The sequence below is a fragment of the Heloderma suspectum genome, chromosome 1, assembly GCF_057233095.1.
Source record: "Heloderma suspectum isolate Gila_16-S chromosome 1, 16-S_ref, whole genome shotgun sequence".
NCBI lineage: Eukaryota > Metazoa > Chordata > Lepidosauria > Squamata > Helodermatidae > Heloderma > Heloderma suspectum.
This window is the reverse complement of record NC_139458.1, coordinates 125255074-125282787: the sequence shown is the minus strand read 5'-3', so window position 1 is coordinate 125282787 and position 27714 is coordinate 125255074. Positions and strand designations below refer to the sequence as shown.

Here is a 27714-nt window from a genome sequence, read left to right as displayed (position 1 = left end):
CCAATCTGGGCACCTGATCTCACCCCTCCTATTATGATTTCACCATTCGATATGTTACCAAAACAACATGGAGATCAGACATGGAGAATCAGCTACTTTGCCTCTTGGGTAATATATACACTGGGGCCTGGTTGCAGTGGAATATATAAGGAAGAGTAAACCATTAGTTACAAAGTAACCACAGGACAGCAACCCACCTAATTCCAGTTCCTTAGGAAATAGTTGGAGAACAGTTCCTGGCATTTCAAAGCTCCTGCAAGGGCTTTTATTGGGGCAAGCAAAGGACCTACTTGTGTATCAAAGGCCCTTTTAAGGTGAAGGGAAGGACCTTACGAGAGACATGGAGATGTAGACGGGCAAGGAGGGGATATGGAACAGTGACCTATCTAAAGTATCCAAATAAACTGGGCCACAAATAACAACAGTTGAGCTGAGCAGCTGCAACTCCTCTTGTACTTCATTCTAGGTGCCTTTCTGAAGCTATTTTGGTGGACGTTTCCCATTGCGTTATGAGTGAATAGGTGAGTTCTGTTGTCCCGTAGAGTACATTTTTTTTCCTGAGGAATTAAAGTATTAATCAAATAAACAATACATTTTATCCAAGAGTTTACTAAATGGCTGATTGGCATTGTTGTCTGGCAAGCTGCAGAAAACTTTTACTTTTACAGTGTGACACACACTTAAATATTGTAATATTTAAATAGAATGATTTTGCTGGTTTTAAACAGTGACTTTTTACCAATTACAATCTAACAACTTTAAATTGGTTGACAAAGCCATTTTCTCCTGCTGCTGACTGTATTATAAGACAGAAACACACAGCCTGTAGTAGTACAATGTCTGATGGTTAGAGGTATTTTTTATTGAAAGCTGACAGAGATACAGGATCTATGTGAATTTTCCATATGTTGTCTACATTCTCAGTGTTTCCATGAGGTTCCAAAGAAGACCATTATTACATTTTATTTTTCCCTGGGATTTATCCTGGAAGGCTCCAGGATTCATCAGGAGAGGGTAGCGTAAACTGTATAGAATCAAAATTTCCTGGTTTTTAAAACATTTTTGCAAGCTATTATGGGCTTCAGTCAAATCAGTATGAAAACAGGTAAAATATACACAGCAAAGGGGTGCGTGTGTGTGTTGAGGACACAGAGTGGGGAGGAGAGGGAAAGAAGTAGGGAGCAGTCTGAATGCAACTGATATGTTCTGCAAAGGCCATGCTTCTCTCTTTGCAGTGAGCATTCCCACCTCACCCCATTCCCTCTTGAGCTCTGAAACTGCGTATAGACTTTGTGGTGGATCCCAAAGAGGTCTGCAGATCAACTTGCCCAGCAGAGCCATCTGTCCCATTCCCTCAGTTCAGCACTCAGGCTGGTTCTGTAACCTTCACTGCAGGATCATCGATGGCCCTGTTTTCTCTCCATTGAAGTTCACCATCCCCTTTGATTATTAAGCTGTGCCGAGTTTCCATCTTACCATCAAATCCTATTTATCATGAAAATAAATACTTTGTGTACAAAATGTAAAAGTAAAACTCTCTGCTACAGAAGTTCGCATACCAGTCAGGCTATGGGGAATGTGTGTGGAGGGGTCCTGGTTGCTTCTTTTATTTGTTTGGGGTGTTTTTTGCCATTAGGAGGGAGTTCCGTTTGTGTTTTGTTTGTTTGTGTCCCTTCTATAAGAAACTTAATGGTGGCTTCTGGCATGGAGGAATTTGGACAGCAACTGCTGGCCATGTTCTAGTAGTCGGTGAGTGGGTATCGTAGGAAGATGAAGACAAGGATGATGCAGAAGGTGGCCAGTGCTGAGCTGGTAATGTTAAAAAGACGGGCAGTCTTGGCATCTTCAACAGCACCATTCAGGTCATTTAGAAGTTTTTTATCCCGAACCTGGAAACAAGAAGAAAAATTGGGGGCATGTAAAAAACGAAGCTATGACATAAGGTCAATTTTAAAGCCCTAAATCAAGAGAAACTGCCTATGACAAGCCATTATCTTTAGTGCAGTCCAGGTGTTTTGAATACTTTGAGTAGAAACACCTAGTATTTGATGCTACTGCATCAGATACTGTGGCATTCTCTCCTCTGGCTGGGAATCCTATCTCTTTCCACTTTAAAGGGTGAAGACATAGCTGCTGCATTCTTTTCAGCAGGGGAAACAGCACTGCAAATGTCATCATGAGAGCAGGTGAGTTGGCACCTGGAGATGAGTAGGACAGGTAAGTGCTATTTGGCTTTGCCAAAGAGCAGTAACTAATTGCCCTGAGGAAACTACATCTGTGCTCCATCCACTGGTTGCAAAATTTGTTTATATAAGCTGCAGATAATGGGGGTGGGGACGAGGTGGGATGGGGATGACTGGAGCATTAGGCCATTAACAGGGATGTAGCATTGTGTAGGGGAGGAAACCATCTATCCGTAATGTGGAGATGTTTAATTTCCTTGACATCTGCCAGACCTACCTCTCTGGATTTAGAGCTATTAGCAAAAACTTCAAGCCAGAAATGTGTTCCTTTCCACAAGCTAAAAGCTGAGATGGATACCTTTCTGAAAAAGCCATTAGGTTCAACAGTCTTTATTTGTCTGATACATGACTGCAGCCAGGCTAATTTCCAAAGTTCCTTCTGAGTAAAACTCATTATGGCAGGGCACCATACAGTTCAGAATGAGAATGCTAGCCCTGTCATGTGTCCCTAGGCACTGATCCTGTTCAGATCGGGTGCTAAAAGTGTGTACTGAAAATGTGATCATGAAAGCTGTCACTAGCCCAGTTGTATGTGCGTATCCGCAATCCTTGCTAGTGAGAGAGCTGCAGCCCACTTCAGAGGTTGGGAGGGTGAAATCTGGCACAGCATTCCACTGCAGTAAGAAGCCGCTTACGGAGCTTACAGAATATTAATATTAATAGGGTTAGGCTAATGGAGGTCTTCTGCAGATCCTGTGCAGTTTAGCCTATAGTCACTGCAGCTAAAATTCATCTTTCATTTCCAGTAGGACAGACTGATAGAGAAATACTGATTCAAAATTAGTACCATTAGGACTGGAATCATCAAGCACCATACTCGGGAACGGCTCTACCGATTGTCAGTGTATTCTAGAAGTGACTGAAAGATTGTGGCCTCTGCAGAGAGCCCACAGTTGTGTCACGAAGCAATAATTTCAGGGTGTGCACAGGCTGTAGGTATATGGATCTAGCTTGATGTGACCGCAGCCATATTTGAAAATTCTATGTGCTAATACAATTCTGTTATAATGCTTGATCAGTGCTTTTGCAAATTAGAATCTACTTCATCAGATGCATGACTATCCTCAGTTGGCCGGAATGGGTGTAGAGGGGGAAAAATAGTAAATAGTGGGGTCAAATGGCAATGAAATGCCAAAAGTGGAGTCTGTGACAATGCAATTAAAGTTTAAATGTATGCAAAAGAAGCACAGTGACCATTCACAACAGCAGTAATTGGTGATAACGCAACCATCCTTTCTTTGTTGGAGAATGGTCGTGGGCTGTTAACACAAAAACCTCAAACACAACGATGCATTTTTTTTAAGAAGGAGACTTCAGTGTGAAGAAGCTGGTGAATTAGAACTTATCAAGAGGTCCAATTCTATGTGTCTGAGCATGAATAGAGACAATGGTTTCATGTTCCGCTACAGATATTTATTTAATAAAGCTAGGAGGACTGGATTAGTACCAGTTCCTGGCATTGTGAATGATTATTGTGCTTGTTTTGCATACAATTTAAGGTTTAACTGAATTGTCACAGACTGTACTTTTAGTATTTCACTGCCATTTGACCCTACTGCTTATATCCCCCTGCCAACACACATGTCTATATGGTATAGTGGACTCTAGTTCACCAAAGATTAAATTGTTAGTCTTTAAGGTGCCTCAAGACACTTTGTTGTCTATACTGCAACAGACTAACATGGCTGGCCTTCTGAAAGATGTTTGGTGAATATGAATCCAGTTATGGGTCTACTAGGCTGCAGAAATGATGTGCTATAGTAATTGTGTTTACTTACAGCAGTTGTGTTTCTCCATACACAGACCACATGTTCCATATGTGACTGGACCTGCAGACTGGCTGTGTTACATCTTGCATATGTACAAAAGATGTTCACAAGATAATATGTTTAATATATACTTGCTGATGCTATGATTGGTATGGAAGAAAATTCCAGTGGTAGCTTCCTGTTAAAGCAAATGCTTACTTAAGGCAGTGGTCTCCAAAGTGGGGTGCGCAAGATGATCCATTGGAGTGCGTTAGCTGCCTGATAATTGAGCAGCCTCCCACTGCCCCAATGAGCTGCCACTGTGTGCAATGATGGCTGCGGCAGCAGCAGGATGGGACGGGAGCCGAGAGGGAAGCTCATGGCATTTCTCTCTTGGCTCCCATCCTATCCTGCCTCTGCCCAGCCACCGAGAGCAACTGCGCCAGTCTGCCAGGCACGGCAGAGGAAGGCGCAGTTGCTTGCTGTGCTGCGGCACGGGAGCAGCTGCCATCCTGCCAAAGGAGGGTTGGAAGGAGATTAACCCTTTCCACTCTCTTCTGGCAGAATGAAGCTAAGAAGGAAGTGCATGCTTTCCTCTCAGCTGCCATCCTGTTGAAGGAGAGTGGGAAGGATCAAGCTGCCAGTCGGCCAAGGAGCAGGGGCTGTCATACTCATCCAACTCTGCGCAGGGCACACAGCCAGTGACTGGCACAGGCAGAAGCCTGGTCAAGCGCATCTTTCCCTTCCTTGCAAGTTGACAGTGGCACCCTCACTGATGGTTTGCCTTCAGCGTATTGCGACGATGTGTGCCCAGTTAAGTGGATTTATGGATATTTGTTGTTGTTGTTCAGCCGTTCAGTCGTGTCCGACTCTTCGTGACCCCATGGACCATAGCACGCCAGGCCTTCCTGTCCTGCGCTCTCTCCCGGAGCGTGCTCAAGTTCATATTCATTGCATCCGTGATGCTATCTAGCCATCTCATCCTCTGCCGTCCCCTTCTTATGGATATTATCTAGTATTAAATAAACTAACCCTCACAAAATAGACAATATTTTTTTTAGTGACAGCAAAAAAGGTTTGTTTTTTTACCATTAATAAAATAAATAAACTTTTAAAATATTTTTATTTCATCTTTATCTCATCCTTTTAAAAGATTTCTATTTTTTGTGTATGTTTTATAATGTACATAATACATTAGTGCAGTAGTACATGTATATACTTTATAAATAAATATACATATATTGGGGTGCATGCTCATTTTTTTTTACTGATAGGGGTGCACAATCAAAAAAGTTTGGAGACCACTGACTTAAGGAAGTGAAATTCTGTATTATTCCATTATCAGTCTGCAAAGGAGAAGACACCTGTTGGGGATATGTGGATTGCATAGGGATCCCCAACCTTTTTGGGCCAGTGGGCACATTTGAAATTTGGAGAGAGTGTCATCGATACTCTCACAAAATGGCTGTCATGGTGGGTGTCACCAGTCACAAAATGCCCATTTCCCAGAAGACAAGCTGATGAGGCTAAAAGAAAAGTAACTCGCCCAGGAATTTAAGTACAAGGCAGAGGTGAGGTTTGAGTTCCAAAACACTAAACTACTTATTGAACCCACATTTTTCTGCTCTAACACCCATTTTACAGAAGGCAAACTGGTAATACCCAGAGAAACACATACACACCCTACAGGCAAAACACCTTTCCACTCTCTACCTCCTCTAGCTCTCCAGGATATTCCCTACCATCCCCCCCAGGGTACCTTTTTCTTTTTTTTCTGGGTGGCCAGGCATGCTTCAGACCAAAGCACCAGGCACATGTTTTTATTTTCTGGGGCCCAGAAGCATTCTTGGAAATAAAGAAGGTGCTAGAGGCCGGCACTTCACTTTTCAGAACGCCAGCTGCTCAGTTTTTTAAAAAATCTTTAATAAACAAGAAAAAACATGAGGGGCACCATGTTGGGAACCCTAAGCATAAGTGATATATGACCTCAAAAATACACCAATCTTGTGTCAAAGGGTTGATCAATTTGATTAAACGCATATGGGCAAGGGGACACTATAAATGAGCCCCACACAACTTGTTACTCACAAAGCTGAATGCAGCCCACCAGTCATATATTGATTGGGCTTGGACGACATGCCGTGGCTGGTTATTTAAACAGACCACGCAGGGGTTGCATATACAAAATGGTGGCCACACACACCTCACAGCCTCACCATGGGTTAAATAACCCACAGTGGGCTGTCGTGTCATGCGAACAGTCCCAGTGAGTCCCGACAGGTAGGTGACAGCCTCCTCCCATTTTTGCAAGCATAGGCAAACAGGAAAAACAGGTTTATTGAGTCCCTAGTGAGCCACCATCCTTTAGCTGGTGGGCTTTATTCAGTTTGCTGGGTCAGAAACTGTGCAGTCTGCTATAAAGATTGTGCCTAACACTATGATAGAGTACCAGTCCTGCTTCAGTGACTGTTCAATAAAACCTAGAAGCTGTAGCCCACTTTAGGGTCTGTCTTTCTTTTATTTCATAGAACTCAGTACAAAGTTGTCAGCTGCACCCTAGCTCAAGGACTACTATTCAAGACAAGCTTTAACATAATTGTCACTGTCTCTACTTTTTCCATTGCATTTTCCCCTGACTTCATTGCTTACGCCCCCCCTCTCCAACCATGTATATATTTACCTGCAACTTATGATAGCACTTCATGCATCTGATGAAGTGGACTCTAGTCTACAGAAGCTTATGCTACAATAAATGTGTTAGTTTTTAAAATGCCATGAGACTCTTTCAGCAAAAACAGCACAGACTAACATGACTCCCACTCTGGAAACTATTCAAGACAAGTCACCACGTATATTGGATGATCCCAACCCCATTAAAGGCAGGTGTACATCAACACTATGAAATTATATATATATATTAATATATAAAAATATATAACTGTGCTTATAACTGTCCATCTCTAATGAGATCCTCTTGACAGGGCAGGCCTTGGCAAAATATTAAGTTGGAGCGCATTCTCACACCCAAGGCAGCCAGCTGTCCCCTGCTGCATTCTTTTGTTTGTTCCCTTCTGCTTGCCACGTCTCTCAATGTACCTTGTCCCCAAATCCCAAAAGGCAGTGCTGTTGAACTCACACTCCACGCCTGGGTCCCAAAGGCTCATCCACTCCTTCCTAAGGTGAGTAGATGTGAAGGAGGACAGGACTTCTACACTTTAAGGAGTTATGAAGAGGGCATTTCAGTGGGTGGCTTTTCTCACCCCTGCCTCTTCTATACAATTAAAGCACAAGAGCCCTGTTGTCCTACCCCCGCTGATGCAGCCAATTGACAATTGCTCAGCCCTCACTTGTTTCCAGTATGACACTAGGCATTGTCTTTCTAAGTAAAAAGCACACGGGTATTAAGCTGATGGTGGAAAAGGGAAGTCCCTCCTATTTGCTGCTGTTGATCCTGCAAAAAACTCTGCTAGGAAGACCACCCTGTTTAATGGCAATCTCCACACTGTCTGCTGCTAAACATTGAAAAGGTCAGAAACTCATTGCTCCCAGACAAGGATTCTTCAGACAGAGAGGGGTGCACCGAAGGGACCAACAACAGCTATGATCTTGTTCCCACAGTCATCTTTACTGTAGATATTTATCTATTTATGGCATTTCTATACTGCCTTTCTGAATCCAACTTAGGTGGTTTACAAAATAAATCAGAAAACAGTTATAAAATAAAAATCCAATAAAACACTAAAAACAAGGTAAAAAACGAGGAATAGACACTCTCGTTGATTATTGCTTTATATTTAGCGCCTTCCATCAGGAGAAACTGTAGTCCACTTGCAATGCACCAAGCTAGACACCAGGCGTCAGTGGCGAACCAGCTATGGCAAATCCACCAGCCTGTGTAGTGAAGGGCAGATGCCTAGTCAGTGCTAGATGGTTTTTATCGACCAAGCTTTGGTCTCCAGAAATATTCAACAAATTCATGCAAGTTACTTTTCAGCAATTTGCTAACTCCCACAGCATTTACTGTCTTCAGTGCTCATCGAACATACAGCAATAACTAATGCCGCAAGTCCAAAGATTGGCTCTGTGCTTCCAGCTCGCCAATTTCTAAAGCCTGGAGCTTATTTCAGGCCATAGAGCAACATCCCGTGCATTCTAAATACATGGAATCTTCCACTTTGTTCCCCTAGCAAGGCAGCTCTTCTTCAAATATATGCCTTGCTTGTCAAAATGTAGCCTTGCCGCCTGCTCACTGGCACAGTTTCTATTGAAGAAAATTGCCGATGTTGATTGAACTGTAGAACAGGGGTAGGCAGAAGGTAGATCTGGATCTGTTGGTAGATCTCTGGGTGATTTGCAGCAGATCGGATTTCTGATGCACATTTAACATAGCAGCAACACAATCACCGCTCCCCCCTTCTCCTACTCTAAATTATAATTCTGAAATAAAGAAAGCTTGGGGTAACTAGGAGTGGATTTTTGTGTGGAAGGGCTGTGAGCTCTGTTCATTTTTGGCACTGTACCCAAAACCAATCTGTGGGATTAGAGTTATTTGATTCTAAGCATTCCTCTTTTGCACCAGGCTCCAGTTGATGGCTCTTGGGGTTCTAGTAAAAAAGCAAAGCAGATCCCACAAGCCTGAAATCTGCCCACTCCTGCCTTAGAAGACTTAGGGCCAAACAACATGTTATATGGATGCATATATTAAACCCCGAACAACAACTTCTTTTAGGAAAAAGGAGCTCTGGAAAGGGGTGATTTTCAGCAAAGGAGGGGGTGTTTAAGCCTTTCCCTATCAATGATCTTTTCCTGCATCTCCCCACTAGGGTTCCAAATATGTGCTTCCCAGAGTAAAGTGTCTGGAACACTATGTGGCAGAGGGAGTTGCTTTGGGGCATGTTGCAATTGGGACAGCAATTGGAAAGAGAAAGGGTTAGCCTCTTGCTCTACTTCTCCATTTAGCTGCTGCTAATTGCCCCCTTCTGAAGCTGCTTTTCCCTAAAAGAAGTAGCTTTGGGGTGGTGAGTAGAGGATCTAATGCATATGTTTGCATGTAACGTGTCATTCAGCCCTCAGATGCAGTCACATAATAAGATATGATTGCATGTGTACAGTTCAGATCCTCCTATCATCTGCAGTGCTGAGTTCCTAAACACCCTACACTGAGGTATATCAATGGATTTCAAAGTCCTGGACAACCAGCAGTTGTCCTCAGAGTACTTTGAAAATATGGTCAACCTGCTTTTTTCTACCTAGATTAAAATAGTCTTACTGAGGGTGGGGGTGGAGAGAGAGGAGGGAATATATTTCTGTCTCTGCACTAAATTTAGAAATTTAGAAAATGCCAAATCTGCATTCTGACTAAATTAAGAATAGAGGCATATCATATATATATTTGCAAAGCCTCACTTTAGTTTAGTTTATTTTATTTAGAAAAATTCATTGACAGTAACTGAGATTGTAGAAAGGAAGAGGTTCAATGAGCAGTATCCGATACTGCTGCTGTGCCTCTACTGGTTCTGTTGCACTCATGGGACCCACGGCAAGTGCAACAGAAACTAGCCCTTCCTAAAAGAACTCTGGAAAGTAGAGTCAACGTTTGCTTCTGAAACAGGACAGGTCAGCGGAGCTCCCTTCTGAGAGCTCCGCTGACCTGTCCTGTTTCAGAATTGCTTTGGAACTTCTAGGTTCCCATTGTGATAGTGTGGGCAGTATTGGATACTGCCCAATATGTTTGCAGGCCCTGTATTAATCTACTGAAGACCAAATTCAGTTCGGGATCCTGACTTTTACCATGTGGAAGCCCTTCCATCCTCAGTTGTGATCATATTATCTTCTCAAACAGGCTATATAAACTCCATGCTGATCACCATGGCCGCCCGGAAGATCCGCCCCAGGTTAGTCTCGTCCTGGGGGGATCCGCGGGGGGGCGGCAGGCCGTTCCGCCATGGAGTTCAGGGGGCCGAATGCACTGGCATTCAGCCTCACCGAGATCCGTGGCGGAATTCTCTGACATCTCTAGTCTAAAGTGATTACCTCACTGCAGAGCCTGATGCTAAATTTACTGGGAAGACTTTGAAAAATTAAAAATAATAATAATGAAACTATGCTTGTGGAAACTCAGCCATTTTATTCGCATAGATTTCATCTGTCTTCCACTTTGCCTCTTTCCCACAGTCTTCCTTAGGGTTGCCAGCTTTGACTTAGGGCTGCCAGCTATTAAAGGTAGCTGCACTTTTATGTAGCTATTACAGGTAGCTGCACACTTAAAGGTAGCCGCACATCGGAAAAGTAGTGCATTGATTTGTGCTTGTTACATAGCTGTTAAAGGCACAGAGTCTCACCTATCCCTAGGCTGCCTGTATACAAACATAGCTCCATCTCCATGAAAAAAACCTAGGCAGATAATTTCCTGCAGAGAATTTTGGGATTTGTAAGGGTACTGAGAATTCTGCAGGAGATCCAAGATACCAGGAGAAAGTATGGCATCATGTCCTACATTTGGTGACATCTAAATCAGCTCCTTGGGGCAATTCCTAACAGTTTAATGGTTTATGTTTGCAGGTGAAGATATATCCCTAGAGAATATCACACAGCCACTGCACAGTAGCAGCAGTCATCTCTGCAATTTTTTTTAAATCCCTAAATAATGTATTAGCAAGCATTAGTGTCAATTATTATTAGTTACACTGTATCCTGCCTTTTCTCCAAGGAGCTCAAAATGATATTTTCCCCCCTCACAAAATGAGACGGGTGACAATGTGAGGTGCTTGACCAAGGCTACCAAAGGAACTTAATGATGGAGTGCTGATTTAAACCTGGGCTTCTGACATCCAAGCTGAATTCTCTAGCCATTGCACCAGTGATAGAGTTCTGGCTTGCAGGATCTACTTGTTTTTTTTACTAGAACCCTGAGGTCCCCTAATTGGAGCCTGGTGCAGAAGACACACTTGGAAATAAAGAATTCTGAGCCCAAGAATTTGAGTTCCAGAACTGAGAGGAGCCAACAGTCCTTCCACACAAAATCAATTCCTGAGTACCCTAGATATTCTTCATTTTAGCAGTGTAATTTAGGGCAGTGGGGAGGGGGAGTCATTGTGTTGTTATTAGGTTTTGTTTGGGAATAACAAATCCTAGCCAATCTATTATAAATTACCCAGAAATCTAGTAGATCCAGATCTACCTTCTGCCTACCCATACCTCTATCACACCATCCCTAAGTGATTTCCAGCTGAATGTGTGAATCTCCTCCCATTGAAAAGTGTCATGTTTAAGGTAATATAAAAGCTCTGTCTGTGCTCTTTCATATGCGACGACCATTTCACATACTCAAATCATCATTTGACGTTCTGGTTACTGAGTGATGAAGTTGCATGTGCCGTGAAGAGGACTGCAGGGAGTTCCCTCTGTCCAACGTATACATCCTAAAACTATGTGCTGCTTCACAGTTTATATTACTTTAGATGTAAAAAAAACCACTTTTTAAAAAGCATACATCTAAAAATGCAATGTGTGAATAAGACAAACAGGTGTTTGGAAACACATGTTGTCATACAAGTACACCCATCAGAAAGCCAGAATTGGCTGCGACTTCCTGTTGAGTGTACATTTGGTGGTAAACTTGGTTTTGTTCCCGCATAGTCTGTGAATTGATCCTTTGTTTCCTTGGGGTTGTTTGCATAACAAGACAGCCCACCATGGGTTATTTAACCCATGGTGAGGTTGCGGTGCGTGCGGGGCATTTGCAGCTGACATTTTGCATATCCAACCCTCACTCCAGGGCTGTTGTATTGTGCAAACCTGGCAAGTGTCAGTTATATGAGTGTTAAACAACCCTCACATAACCCATACTCACTGGGTTCACACGACACAACACCCTCAAGCAGGGCTTGCATATGCAACCTGGCCCCTGTGGATGCTGCAGCTTATTGTCCGAACCTGGTCTTTCTCTGTTTACTTATCCTTTTCTGGAGTCTTCCCTGCCTCTTCTTCCTTTTGCTGTCCTCCTTTCCCTCCCCTTCTCCTTTATCTCCTTTATCTGTCTATATAAAGGAGAGGGCAGGTTCTTCCTCACAGCTACTCTGTTCTCAGGATGCTGTGTCAAGATCATGAGGGTGGTAAGTTTCATGCCAGCCCTGAAGCTACTTCCAAACTGTTGCTAGCCTGATTTTTGCAGTGACGAGCTGATAAAATCCCAGCACAAGTCCCTGGGAAGTACAAGGACACAGAACCTTGGGGGTGAGGTGGTGGAGGGCGGGGGGGGGGGAACAAAAGAAAAGAGTAATTCGTTAATGTCTTGCAGGATGCTTATGATAATTAGGAGCATCTAACTGAAAGCGATAGAAGTACATCTCTCAAGAACCCAGGAATGAACTTTCTCCCTTCTTTTGATCTATATATCTTTGTTGTCCCTTCCATCCTCCTTTCCCCCTTTCCCTACAGTACTCCCTTTCCCCACTCCCTATTGTTTTGGAGATTACTGCGGATTATCTAGCACATGGAATGCTTTAGTGCTTTGTGAAACAGTGCAGAGTATCAGCAGGGATTATTACAGAGCAGGCAGGCACTCTTTAATCAGGCTGACAATACCTTGGATGCTTTTACACGTCCTTCTGGCAACACATGTTTAAGGAACATAGGCTGTTGCCTGTCACAGCAACTGCTGTTCACACACGTCTCTCTTTCCTCCTGTCCCCTAGAGCATATTAGCAATATAATCTAAGCAGCCGCTGCTGCAGCATTTTGTCTATAGGACCAAAGCACTGCACTATTGGTATTATGCTGCTACCCCTGATGATTGCTATTTTGCCAGCCATGGCCTCATCCATGCAAATCTATGCTTCCACACAATAATTGTGAATGAGTGCCTTAAAGAGACCAGGTACAAAGAAGGACACGGCTCCTGTGACTAGTTGAGCAGAAAGGGGAATTTCATTGTTTGTGCAGGTTGTCCTGCAGTGATGAAAAAGCTGCCCTTATAAAATTCTCTCTTCTGCACAGCCATTTTAAGAGCCCTGCCTTCTTCCATCTTTGAGCACCCAGGATGTCGGGTCTTCAAACTATTGTTATGATTGTGCAACTAGGGTTATGTTGAGAGGGTTATTTTTTATTCACTTATACTTTTCTGTTAAGTAGTCTGTGAGGTGTTTAGGAAAACAGGCTACTGATTTTCATATGGTTCCGATTATGTGTTTTAAGAGATTCACAGCTATGCCTTTTGTTATATAAAACTCCTGGTCAGCTGCATTTCTCAAGGTGCAACTATCTTTCTTCCTGTTCTCATTCAGCTGTTTGTTGCTGTTCTTCCCTTTGCTGTTAGCTGCTGTTGCATAAGGATCAATAAAGGAGATTTTGGCATCGCACTCTCACCAGGAAGATTCATAGTTTTCTTGGCACAGTGTGGACATCTCATCTCAAGAGTTGTACACACATAATGTGTCTGCAGCATTTATTAGTGGAATAGTTGCCACAGTTCAGCATGAGATACACTGCTGGTACATTCTCTGTTATCTCTAGTGCAGTATGTCTGTCCAGTGCCTCTGTCTACCTGAAATAACCCTATCCATCTAGACATAAAAGTAGCAGTTACCACCTGGGACAGTAAGCCAAAGGATAAAAATGGACCTTAACCACATGTACTGGTGTCTTATCTTTTTCTAGGAAGGGAAGTGCTGAACACATGGGGGCTCTCCACTGCCCATTTGGGAACTACCCCCATTCTGATAAAAGACAACAAGGAAAAGCCCCAGACATGTGGAGTTCCACACTTATTTAAAAGAATTATATCCAGCCTTATCTCATCAAATTCAAATTGTTTTCAAACAAGAAGAACTTGTGCCATAAAACTCATTAAAGCAACACCTGCAATCAAACAATATATTAAAACAACAACAACAATACACACACAAGACCAGCCAACACAATACCAGTCAAACACAAACTCTGGAAAGTCTTCCTTAAAAAGTATCACTCTCATGCAATATCCTAAAGGTCAGCAGGAAAGAACAGTGGTGGATCTCACTGGGGAACATGCCAAGAAGGTAGGACAACTCCTTATTCTCGTGTATCTCATAAAATCTTAGCAGGTCATTTCTGCATGATCTTAAAAATTGAAGGGCCTCATGAGCAGGGAGACGGTCTAAGATTTACATGACCCAGGCCATGAAGGGCTTTATAAATTAAAACACCTCAACCTCAGATACGCAGACGATACCACCCTAATGGCAGAAAGCGAAGAGGATCTAAAGAGCCTCTTGTTGAGGGTGAAAGTGGAGAGTGCAAAAGCTGGTTTGAAACTCAACATTAAAAAAACTATGAACATGTCATCTGGTCCCATCACTTCCTGGCATATAGAAGGGGAAGAAATTGAAGCAGTGACAGATTTTATTTTCTTGGGCTCCAAGATCACTGCAGACGGTGACTGTAGCCATGAAATTAAAAGACGCTTGCTCTTTGGGAGGAAAGCTATGGCAAACCTAGACATCATAGTAAGAAGCAGAGACATCACCTTGCCGACAAAGGTCCGTCTAATCAAAGCTATGGTTTTCCCAGTAGTAATGTATGGCTGTGTGAGCTGGACTATAAGGAAGGCTGAGCGCCGAAGAATTGATGCTTTCGAACTGTGGTGCTGGAAAGGACTCTTACGAGTCCCCTGGACTGCAAGGAGGTCAAATCAGTCAATCCTAAAGGAAATGAACCCTGAGTGCTCATTGGAAGGACAGATACTGAAGCTGAAGCTCAAATATTTTGGCCACCTAATGCGAAGAGAAAACTCACTGGAAAAGACCCTGATGCTGGGAAAGATTGAAGACTGAAGGCAAAAGGAGAAGGGGATGGCAGAGGATGAGATGGCTAGATAGCATCACCGATGCAATGAATATGAACTTGAGCACACTCCGGGAGAGAGCGGAGGACAGGAAGGCCTGGTGTGCTATGGTCCATGGGGTCACGAAGAGTCGGACATGACTTAACGACTGAACAACAACAACAACTCATGGTAATAGGTAGCCAGTATATTTCCTGTGCAACAGGATGTGTTCCCACCTCCTTAACCCATCAGGAAAGTGGGCTGTGGCAGGGCACATGAACTAAAACTTCTGAACTATCTTCAACAGTCCAGACTGAAACCACTTGACAGCAGCCAATGTGCATGCAAGAATCTAGGCTTCTACCCTTGCGATGCTGAATTTGTGTTGAGGCAAGCATGCCTATGATCTCTGATAGCCTTTTGTTCTGTACAAAGTGAATTTGGAGATTTTTTTTAAAAATCCCTTCTTTACCTAAAATGATTTGAAATATTCTTGTGCAACTTATGCGGGACTGTTACCAAGCCTCAACCCCCCCCCCCCTAATATATCTGTCCTTGTAATGCTTTAATGAGCCAAAGAAGATGAAATGGAGAACTGAGGTGTAGGTTCCTTAAGCCAAATGTTTCCCAAGAGCTCATAGCCAGAGTATGAAAGTGCACAGAATTCAAAACTAGAACCAGTCTTTCTGAAAAGGTGTCATTTATTAAGTAAATTAAAGTAAAACCTCTGGGGATCCAGTTTCCATTTTGTAGCCTTTGGTGTGATTTTCAAGAGATCAGCAAGTAGAATAAAATGATCAGCTCTCGTTTGATGAAATTACATCCTACTTAAAATGCAAAGGCACATCTGCATGAGAGCCTTGCTCACTTCCAGTTCAGTATTTTAGTACCAAACTGGAAGTTCAAGACAAGTGTCTTGAAAAGAAGAGCCAAATGTGATAAAGGCCAACTCCCCAATCCCTGTACTCTCTCACACACACACATGGTTTGAATGGCTTTTGCAAACAAAGTATTCCTGCTTTCACTCCAATCTGCCACACAGGTAGGGGATGAACAGAGATCTTAAAAAACAAAAAAAACCCTCATAAGCAATAAAAATAACCTTGCTGGATCAGAACAAGCATTTTGCCTCCAAGGGTGGTCAGCCAAGATGCCTATGGAAATCATATAGAACAGCCTTCCCCAACATGGTGTCCTCCAGATGTGTTGGACCATAACTCCTATAATTCCAAGCCAGCCTGGCCATTCAGGAGGAGACTGAAGAGAGAAGCTGTGGCAGCCGCAGCCAAGAACATCAACTCCCAGAGCAGTATGACAAGGGAGGATGATCACATTTTTCAATGGGACACAAGGCAATGGAAGAGATGACAGTGATGGCATAAAAAACCCTCTGGTAAGATAAAGTCATGTGCACCAGTGCAGGTGTGCATATCTTAAACAATGAATTTGAAAACCCCCCTGAAGTACCAGGGCTCATCTTACAACTACCTCCCACTTCTCACACGATGACAGCCCCATACAGCGGTATGTGACACAAAATTGCATTACAAACTGATAAACTCGACTCACATGGTATTGAAAACACCAATTTCTCCCACAACTGCAGCATGGACAGATTTTATAAACACAAAGGATACTGTGCTGTATTAATTGATGTGCCCCCACAAAGAAGCAATTGGGTTGTCAAAAAAATACTGGTACCGCGATGCCTCTGAAAGAAAAGTATAGATTCTACCCAGGTGTGCAAATTAGAGATTCCCAACACAACCCCAGTGTAGATAAGGCATGAGTTTTGTTTATAGTGGACTCAAAATGTCCTTCCATCTATCTGCTGTACATCCTCCCCTCTGCACACACACCTTATAATACGCACTGCCTCTAGAAATTTGCCCTGCAAACTCCTTTCCTGCTTCTAGGTGTTGCATTATCTGCCTCATGTTTGTAAGAGCCAGGGAACAAGGTCATACTAGTATATAGCAGTGCTAGGATCCCAATAAGCATATTATCCTGACTGTCTCCAATTCAATCTTGTCTTTGAATACAGTGACCCATCTAATTCAGTGGTCTGTTTCTGATAATGACTGAATGCTGGGTGGAAAGACCCCCCCCCTCCAAATTCCAGCAGCCACCCATATCCCAGGAAAAAGTTATTTTTCTTCTAGAATGAGCTAATGCAGACAATGAGCATTATCATGGGTAGGGTTCTCTACCATGCATTCTTATATGCGGTAAGGTTAGGGTCTTTACGAAGTGGTGAGGTTTCCTCACATTTCCCACATAGTTGATGGTCATCTGCATTAGTAATCCATGGCTGGTGATCTTGAGTGCAGAAGGTATTCTCCTGTGCTACACAATTTTGTAGCTAATGATTGGGTTCGCACAACACGCTAACCCACACTCAACTATTGAGTGTTGTTGTTGAACCGTGTATTGTTTGTTGAACCGTGGGTTAGTGTGTTGTCTGAACTTAGGACATTTTCTGCAGGGTGGCTTGTTAACCATGCAGTGTGGCTTATTTTCCTCGAACAAGCCACCTTGAGAACCCATGGTTTGTTGTTGGGTTGTTCAGGGTGGTTAACAAGCCACACTGAATGGTTAACAAGCCACCCTATGGAAAATATCCTGAGTTCAGACAACACGTTAACCCACAGTTCCACAGCAACCCACACTCAACCACTGAGTGTGGGTTAGTGTGTTGTGTGAACAGCCCCCGAGTTTTCATTTAAGGAATGTATTCCTTGCTTTTTCTCCATGGTTTTCCAAGTGTCATTTATGTTTTCTGAAATATTTAAATACCTGCATTTTGTTTTTGTTTTTAATTTTCACTTATGTTTTGGTGTGGATTTTTTTCTCTACCAAGAAACCATACCATGATATCACTGAAGTCATGTTTGTTTATGTGTTGTATAAGGATGGAGTGTATATGATTACTCTAGACTTTCTTGAACTTTGATGACTTTTTCTTTTCTTTTCTTTTTTATATGTCATGGAGGCTGTGTGTATATGCACAGAATAGATTATCATTAAAAAATAAAATACTATTTAAAAATTACATGCATATTTGAAAACCAGTGCAAACAGCACTATGTCAGAATGGGTTAACTTTTAAGACTGTGGGAACGGAATAAACCATCTACTTCAATAAAGAATGAACCACGAAATTATGCTGAAAACTGAGCAGTACGTGAAAGCATAGGTAAAATCTTTGTCAAGGGCTCCTTGGAGGGCTCTCAGTCTAATCCAGTAGCCAAGTCCAGACACAGACAAAGGGATTCTTTTCAAAGCTTTATTCTTCTTTTACAACTTAACAGCTCTACAGGTAGCAACTAGATCTGAGCAGCAGCATCCCTATGCCCTAAGTTAGACCAGTTGGTCCCCATTTGAAGGGCAATTACTGGCAGACCCCTGAATATAAGGACTAGGGAGAATCCCTCCCCTTTTCCCTTGGATCCTCTGGGCGCAACCGTTCTTTGAGCGCGAACCATTTGGCGCCGCTCTCTGCGTCTGCGCCGCGCATCCCCCCCAGTCTGCTATCTGTGCTGAGTCACTCCCTGGACTGCTTTCTAAAGTAGGAATGTGGGTGGGAGGAAGCTCCGTCAGCTGTTGGTCCTGGGAAAAAAGGAGCGCGCTCCTCTCCCGAAGGAGCGACTGCTCTTCCTCAGCATCAGAACTACTCTGGGATTCTATGGGCTCAGTGTCCACCCTGACAATCTTCACAGAATGAGGGAGAGCAACAGCAGTCATGGTTGCCTGTATTGCTTGCACTTTACTACACATTTAGGAAACAAGTAAACATCCTAACATTTCCTACATAGTAAGCTGGTCATCTGTATTCACCCAATGTTGTATCCTGACCCTTAACAGTTATACATTAGACAGCTTGTGCATTGGACATAACTAGTGCATATGAACCCTTTCAGGTGTTAAAGACTGAAGATATGAGCAACAGCCTTACTAACTGCCACCTATAGGAAATGGCTACAAGATTTTTGACCGGTGTATGCAGGGGCTCTTCAAAATGAGAGGCAGCGGGGAGGGGGGAGTTGATACCAAGGTAACCCAAATTTTGCACCGAAAACTTCTGGAAAATATGTACATTAAGCATGTTTGCACATATTTTATTTATTTTGTTGGCAGAACATATTCTACTTCTGCTAGTCATGGGAAGTGGCAAAGAGTCCCATCCCTTCACCACAAGAAATCCTTTTCAGCTGCCCTCCACCACCGTTGCTTGTACACTTTCAAGTCTCCCTTCACGGTTACATGGTTTATAAGTTTGAGTTTTAAAAAGCTGTTGCAACTCAGTTCTGAATGTTATGCTCACACAGTGCTTGTACAGAATTGGGGAATACAATACACCAGACACTGGTGATTACATAGCCACAATCATAGCATATGTAACCAAGTTGTCCATAGTAAACTAATACAGTATTTGTGGAGCATATGAACCCCTGACCATGCCTTTAGTTTCCTCCCCTCAAAACAGTTGAGCATCCTCCTAGACCAGCCTTCCCCAACCTGGTGCTATCTAGATGTTTTGGCCACTGTAAAGAGATTCACACACTGTACTATATCACATAAACTTCCTATGCAATCAGTTTTGCTCAGTTAATATACATTCATCTCTCATGTTTTCCCAAAAGGCTATGTTTGCACAGTGGGGGTGCTGCAGTTTGCTAGCACACAGGCCGCAATATTTTGTACCTGGGAAAATGTTGATCATTCCAAGATAGTGCTGGGAATTGTTGTGCAGGGCCCCATCTACATGAGCCTTTTACTCCAGGGCGGCTGCGAGTTGAGGTCCCTCAAGAAAGACGCCGCCGTCACCACTTTGCAGTCATCTGTGGTTTTCTCCCGGAAAATGCAGATTTCCAAGGAGGCATTTTGCTGCAGGTTTCCCCGCAGTTGTGAGCCATCTGTTCCTTCCCCAAACCAACTTCTCATTTTGCAGTGGGTGTGTTGTAGGTGTGCCTAGTGCTTGCGTCACTCTGTGATGCCCCTTTACTCCCCCCACCCCTTCGCAGCTGCGCAGTTACAGAGGCACAGAGAGGCATTTTCATTTATTTAATCACACTTTCGCACATTTTTGCAGCTTCGTATCTTCGCGATGGTTGCTTTTAGACTCAGTGCCCAAGGGCCAGCGGTCTTGGGGGAGGACCAGCTTCACTCCAGCCACCACTTTGGAGCAATCGGTAGGCATGTACCGCTCACACTTGTGAGTGCGAACCGTCGCGAGAGTCTCAGGCTGGGGAACTGACAAACAGTTGGTGTGGAAATGAAGGAGCACAGAACCACCCACTTTTTACCTAACGAGGGATAGACAGACACAACAGAGCCCCTAAAAAACAAAACAGCCACTGAAGTGTCACAACCCCACGCTCACGGGCCTGCACAGCTGCGCACTGAAGTATAATGACAAAAAAGGGCACAGTGGAATCTGTTAGGGAAGCCCACGGTAAACTGTGAGTGTATCCCAGCAGAAGCTAATTCGAAGCCGAAATGCTGCGCAGTTGCAATGGAATGAAGGGTGAAAGCGGTGTCATGTAGACAGGGCCCAGAATGTGGCTGCTTAAGTGTCACAAGCAGCAGCTGGATATTATCTGGGAGACAAACACAACTTTTCTTCGCCAGCCTATACCATTTGTGAATTTTGGTTCTAGTTCTATTGTTTGTTTTTTAAATTTAAATACAAGTACATACAGGCATACATAATTTTAGCAGTGAGTTGACTTCCGGTTCGGAGCCATGTCGCCCTGGCAGTGTTCTGCAGAGGCTCCGCAGGACGCTATCTCAAACAGCTTTTAAAAGGTTGAAAAACCTTTTCATCTTCCCCTGGAATTAAAAGGAGAAGCAAGAGCAGCATCTGGATGAAATCTTGGAAGAGCAGCTTATTTTGCGAAGCAGCAGAAGGGTTGATCTCCAAGGTACTCTGCCAGAGCTTACACATCACTCAAAGTTGTTTTGAAACTCCTATCTAATTAGGAGAAAACAGGGCTGACGAGTTCCAAATGTAGTTATTCGTGTTTATGGACTTAGAAATACCAAAAATATTTGAGGACCTGCAAGATCTGTTTGAAGAGAAGGATGGCAACATCAAGGAGGAAAAAAGGAGCAGGATCTCTGCTGACCCCCCCTAGACCTCCCGTGGCAAAGGCTCCGAGAAGTGATAGAAATACAGGGGAGTTGCTTGCTCTGATAAAAACTTTGTCTTCACAATTTGCTGAACAGGCTAAGAGGCTGGATACAATTCAAAATTCCATCACCGCCCTGCAAGGGGCTGTGGACTTAATTAACACTTCTTGGCAAAAGATGGAGGCAAAGGTTAACGAGCTGCAAGATCGGGTGGCAGCACAGGAGATTGCATCACAAGCTTTTAACAACAATTTGTCTGTCAGAATCTCCCAACTTCAGGCTTTCATGCGCAGGGCAAATGTACATATTACTGGTATCAAAGATCTACCTACTGATGTAAATTTGTCTACTTCTGTAGATAAGCTTCTGCATGAGATACTCCCTGTGTCATCTGATTATTTACTTGATATTGAGCAGGCATTCCATGTGCCAAATACCAAAGGGACTGATTATACGATTATAGACGAATTTGCAAGAACCTCCACAAAAAATTATATCCTGTGTTTGGCAAGAGGGGGCAGAAATCTTTTTGGGGGATCAAAACAAGATAGAGTTATGTTATTTCCGGATTACACCAAAGAAGTTGCTGATAAAAGAAGGCAATTTACCAAGGAGAAAAACCTGGCAAAACAAATGAACTTACAATATCATTTAAAATATCCTGCTACATTTTGCATTTTTTCTGAAGGTCAGATGAAGAAGTTTCTAAATCACAAAATGGCGGAGGTGTGGCTAATTGGAAAAACATGTGAGACTTCTGTTCCAGCCCCATGAACTGGAATTTATAAACATGTTTTGTCAATTGGCTATGTTTAGTCTGTAAGATCCAGGCTAGGCCAGAGATAATTGCTCATATATATCCATCTTTTTTCTCTCATTTTTTTCTTTTCTTTTAAATCCTTTCTCTTTAAAATGATATACTGTACTTAATCTACTGTCTGAGGGTGTATAGAAATGTGCACACTCATTTATATATGTGGAAATGATACTATTTAAAATACAGATAGTACAAAATACATTAGTGATTGTTGTATTTTTTTTCCTTCTTCTTTATCCTTTATAATTATTTTCTTTTTAATTATTATTATTATTATTATTATTATCAATATTAGGATACTAGGATTAGTAATATTTTTGGCTGGTTGATTTTAAGCTTTATTATTATATAACAGCATAAAATTTATTAGTGATTTGTTATTATTACTTATCCTTTCTAATTTCCTTCCTTTATTATTATTATTATTACTATTATTATTATGAGACTTTGGTTAGTAATATTTTTGGCTGGTTAAATTGTTAAGCTCTACTATTATAAGTTAACTGAAGGGCAATATATGGTTACTGGAAATGAATTGTAGGCCTGCTCCCTTGCTATAAGACTGATGATATCATATTGAAATGTAAGGTTGATTATCTATGCTGTACTGAATTGTAATATTGGCAATGTTATAGGTATAACTTTTAAGTAGAATGGTATTTGAAGTTTGTGTGTAATGGAGTTTAAATTTAATCCTTTTAAGTAACTATTTTTTCATTTTCTTTCTTGCTTTCTTCTTCCTTTTCCTTCTTCTGTTTTTTCTTTTTTCGTTATTGCTGTGTCCTCCTAAGAATACTGTATGGTTGGGAAACTGTAGATAATGATTAGGTTGCTGGTACTGTTTATTTCATTTATAAAGATAAAAAACAGAATAAAAAGTATTTTCATAATTTTAGCAGTGTGTCAAAGCGCACTCACTGCAGTTTGGGCACAGCTACAACTCTCCACACCCCTGATTGTGTTTAGGTTCTTTTGATTTTCAGAACTCCTAAGTGCACAGTGCTGCTTGGCTGACCCTTGTGTCAATCAAGAAGCCACATACCACCCCCTCCCAGGAGAAGGGCTGTAAATAGCACTACCTGGTTCTTGTGTCAGCCATGAAGCCACCTCACACACACACCCCGATCAGTTCTTAAAGTGAAAATACTTTCAAAATAATAAGTACCAAATGTTTGAAGAAAAAATCATTCTTGGAAAGCAAGTGAAAAGGGCCACAGCTCAGTGGCAGAGCATTTGCTTTGCATACAGAAGTTCCCAGGTTCAATCCCCAAGGTCTCCTGGTAGGGCTGAAAAAATCCCTGCCCGATACCCTGGAAAGCCACTGCTAGTCATTTTCAACAATATTGGGCGAGACGGACCGATGGTCTGATCCAGTGTAAGGCCGCTTCCTATGTTCCTAAAGCGGACAGCCAAGTAAAGCTTGTTGGGGCCGGGGACAGTGCTGGGCTGGGCTTGGAAGTTGCACATGTGCCATTACAGGAGTGAAGGAAAGAAAACCCCACACCCTGCAGCAGACAGACCTACCCACTCCTGTTTGAAAGTATGGCTGTACATAGTCTAACATTGCTCCAAAGCTCTGGCATGATACTTAATCTGGCCCCACCAGGGTTCATGTAATGGCATGAGGGATAAGGTGGCCAGGTTTGCTATCTGACAGAGGACAGTCCTCTATTTGTAGAGTGGGCAGTGGACAGTGCACTATTTGACAGTGTCTTCTATTTGAGGAGCTGTCCAGTCCAAGTCTGGTCTGAAGATAAAGAACCATCAGAGAAGCGTGAGCAGGAGCCTTGAAGTTGCCCATCCATAGTTAGCACCTGGACAGCAGACTGAGCAGCCACACAGGTCACCTGGTCACAGTTTTCCCCACTATGGTGAAATGTCTTGTATTTCTATTTAAATTATAGTTATTGCATCTAAATTTGCACCTTTATGTATACATTTTATGCAAATTAATATTATGCAAATTGCCCTCCTCTTTTGTCCTCTTTTTTGGCGATGCATTTCCTCTTTTTTGGTGATGTGTATGTTGCCACCCTAGGGATTATACTTGCTTGAATACTAGCTGAAATTTAAGTTGTGTCTACATTCACTGCTTTTCATCCTTCCTTTGGGTCTATGTACACAAAGCTAACTGTTACAAGTAAGAGCAACATTCCTCCTTCCTTTCCTTGCAGTTGACCTTGGTCACCTGTTCCTGGGCCATTTCCCCTCGTTTCAGAGCATCAGCACAGAATTATAGACTCTAATGGCTGGTTGACATATGCATGTTTACTACTTGATGAAAGCAGCATCAAGCAGTGACTTGCATGTGAAGACAAACTAATACAGATCAAACAACCCCAGACAGAACTTTCATATTGGCTCAGACACATTGACCTGGTTCACATGACACAACAGCCCATGGCTTCAACAACCCATGGGCTGTTGGAGACAAGCAGGAGAAAGCAAACAAGCTGCCTGCCACTTGCGCTTTTACTTAGCAACCCATGATCGGCTCCTTCGTAGGCTGCTTAGCATCGTGTCTGAATCCAAACCATTGGATTGTTTAGGGGCTAAAAAACCCAGCAGTTAACCCATGGTTTGTTGTTGGGTTAACTGCTGGGTTGTTTAGACCCTAAACTATGCAGTGGTCTGGGTTCAAATGACACGCTCAGCAACCTATGAAGGAGTCGATCATGGGTTGCTACATAAAAGCGCAAGTGGCAGTAATACAGCTTGCTCTCTCCTGCTTGTCCTTGACAGTCCATGGGCTGTTTAACCCATGGGCTGTCATGCAACCTGGCCCAATGCTTTTAAATGGTGGCAAGTCACACATTCAGTTGCAAGTCATCACATGATGAATATGAAATGAAGTAAAGGAGCATGTGAAGGCCAAACTAGAGACATTAAATGAATCTTTACATTTAATGTGCAATTTAAAAAAATAGCATCTGCTGGGGGGGTGATAATTATCAGGATCACAGCAGGCGGGGAGGATTATAACCTTTTCCTCCCCTGCTGTAGTCCCAAGGAAAATCCTCTGAAGTATTTGCATTGTGAGAGAAAAACCCATGGCACCATTTAATGTGCTTAATGTCAAGTCTAGTTTGGCCCTGAATTGGCCCATAGTGGCGGAAGTGACCAAAAGGCCATTTAGTCCACCCCTTCCCCAAAGGCAAGAGCCAACAATCCTCTGCATATCAAACTATAATCTAAACAGAAGTGCAATCCACAATACTATCCACCACTGTGTAATCCAAACCAGTTGCATACAGAAAGGCACACATATAGCAAATCGCTCCATATTTGCACATGCAAAGCAAACCATACACTGTAGAGAAAAACACCCCCCTCCAGCTGATATCCAGATGACTTGAGGAAAAATTCCTTTCTGATCCTTAATATGGCAATTGTGTAGACCCCGAGTATAAGCAAAGCCCTTGCACTGAATGCTGAGGAACATTATCAGCAGCATCACATGATGAAGAATTGTACCACTTCAGGCAGCAGGTGTGGCCATGAATGTTCAAATGTGCTCCCCACCCCTCCTTTTTTTTGAAGTCACGATCTTATTCAGTATAAACTAACACAGTAAAGAAAAGGCTAAGCTGTGTCCTTCTTCCCACCATAGCTAGGATTTTGTTCTGCTTTTAAATTAAACCTTTGTGCTGTGGAGTGGCAAACAAGGCAAGGGGTGGGGGAGGCTATGGGGCTTTGTACCACATGCAGACAAACAAACCCCTGCAATCCAAAACTGCATTTGCAAGTTTCTAACAATAATCCAACACTGAGCTGTTCAGGATGCCAGTTATAAGGCTATCACTGTCTGCTGCTTTGCCAGTCCTGAGACTCTTAAATCTAATTCCCATATGCTGCTGTGCTAATGTAACAGCTCACAGCGCTGGGATCTTAGGAACCTGTCGAAAAAATGATCCAAAATATAGTTCATTAAAGCACTATTTCAGCTATTTAGCATAATTTTTAAGTTTTATATTTTTAAGTCCTTAAGGGTGCAATCCTATTCAGATAGGCGACCGCCTATCCAATGCAGGGCAGGAGAAGCACGGAGGGGATCATTCCCTCCATGCTTCTCCTGCCCTGCATTTTTGGCTAGACAGCCGATTGCGGCTCTCTAGCTGTGGGAGGGCAGAGTGGGGGAGGAGGCTGCTGTACGACACATTGGATGTGTCGTACAGGCATTTCCGCCCTCCATGCCCTGGAACGCCCTCCGGGAATGCCCCTTTTTGGCAACTCCACACTCCTCTTGTGAACATGGAGCACAAGGCTGTTCCACGCTGCTTCTGAGGCAGCTGGGAACCAACCTTGCAGCGTGGGCTCCAAAGTCAGTTTCTGGAAAACCAGATATCCTATGGCCATCTAGCGATCATAGGATTGCTCCCTAAATTAATAAATTCCAAAAGCAAATACTGGGGATCCTATACCCTTCAGCATGTTGGCTGCATCCCAGTCACAATACTCTGAACTTGCTTTAACACAGAACAGTAGTCTGTATTTTTTAAGAGACAGCCTCTAGTTGTACTCATAACTGAGGCCTCAGTAAATACTGCCTGAACAGACATGCAGCCCTAGTGACGTTAGCGGCTCAATGTTCTTTACAGAATTTGTGTTGAAGTGTGTGTACTGCCTGAAATGAACTACTTCTCAATTAATATAAGTAACCTGCATTCACACAACAGTTGGCATGCAGATCATGTGGTCTCCCATTATGCAGTATCTCATCACTTGATCCCACCCTCAAACTTTGTTGAATCTCAGCTGACCTGTATCCATTGAAAAGTCTTTTGTCTGAGCTGAGATCAGGTGATATGAAAACTTATATCTGTGGTGATGACTCTGTAAGGATTCATTCACATATGCAAATCATCACTTGAAGCTCCAGCTGAGTGATGATGATGCATGTGTGAACCAGCCTTAGGACAGTTTATAGTAACCTGGGAAAATATTTCCAGTTTTCTATTCTGTTGATAAGTTTTCCAGAAAGTAAGAGACATTACTTTTAGACTGCCTTTAGACTGCCTTCTTCTGGTGCACATATGCTAGCTTGCGGGGCAACAGGGGCAGTGATTGGAGGTTCCATCTTGTCACCCAAGATTGTTGCCTTGGGATACTCCTAGGCTCACTTATAGCAGTGGGCAGGTATGCGTTTTACCAGTTCCATCTCATGTGAAAACTGGCCTCCATTAGCCAGGATATAAATCTAACAACAGTGATTCATGCCTTCTCCCTGTTGCTAGGCAATTGTAATGCACCCAACATGGGGCTGCCCTTGATGATTGCTTGAAAGCATCAGCTGGTGGAGAACACACAGCAGTCCATCCCCTGACGAGACTGGGCTCGCAGGAGCATATTTCACCAGTGTCCAACATTTACAATATTTCCCTATGGAATCTCAAGACACAATTCAAGGGGATGGTTTTGATTTATGAAACTCCTAACAGTTTGGGGGCAACTTAGCAATGAATCTGTTCCCCTATCCTGTCACTAGGATACCTAAGGGTGCAATCCTATCTGTGTTTAGACAGAAAAAGAATCTGGGAATTGTAGGACATTTTTTTGTCTAAACATGCATAGGATTGCACCCTAAGGGTATTTCTATACAATTAGTGCATGCCCCAATCATCACCATTTAACCAATGTGTCCATTGCAATTTACTCTGCAACAGTTATGTGATTTTTAAAACTTGGCTGCATATATGCTCCACCCCAGCATGATAGAGGGGAATGCATATCCTCCAAATAACTTTTTAAAATTAAAATTGTGTGGTTGTGTGTGTGTAAAATAACATGCACTCATTTTTCAAGAATTTTACCATCACTCTCTACACTACTGGGCTTTCTTCAAAGGCTTCCTTTTTTCTGCATCCAACCTTTTTCTGTCCCAAAGACCCCTATGCACAAGCGACAGATGCCATGGTCACTGCCCTTTTTGTCACTCTCTTACTGTTCCTTTGAAAAAAGTTGTGTTTGCAT

At 42.8% G+C, this 27714-nt stretch overlaps 1 protein-coding gene across 5 annotated transcripts in view; it reads right to left on the bottom strand.

Moving 5' to 3' along the window:
* Nucleotides 1-590: 590 nt before the first annotated feature.
* The window catches only part of IFITM10 (interferon induced transmembrane protein 10), a 41040-nt gene continuing 13916 nt past the window's right edge, over nt 591-27714 (bottom strand). For 3 of the 5 annotated variants that reach the window (XM_084856169.1, XM_084856174.1, XM_084856194.1), the window contains one exon: nt 598-1889. In XM_084856169.1, coding sequence (XP_084712295.1) covers nt 1740-1889 — 150 coding nt within the window. In that variant the 3' untranslated portion in view covers nt 598-1739. Of the gene's footprint in view, nt 1890-27714 lie in introns of all 5 variants that reach the window. The other 2 variants (XM_084856162.1, XM_084856184.1) reach the window with 2 other exon arrangements.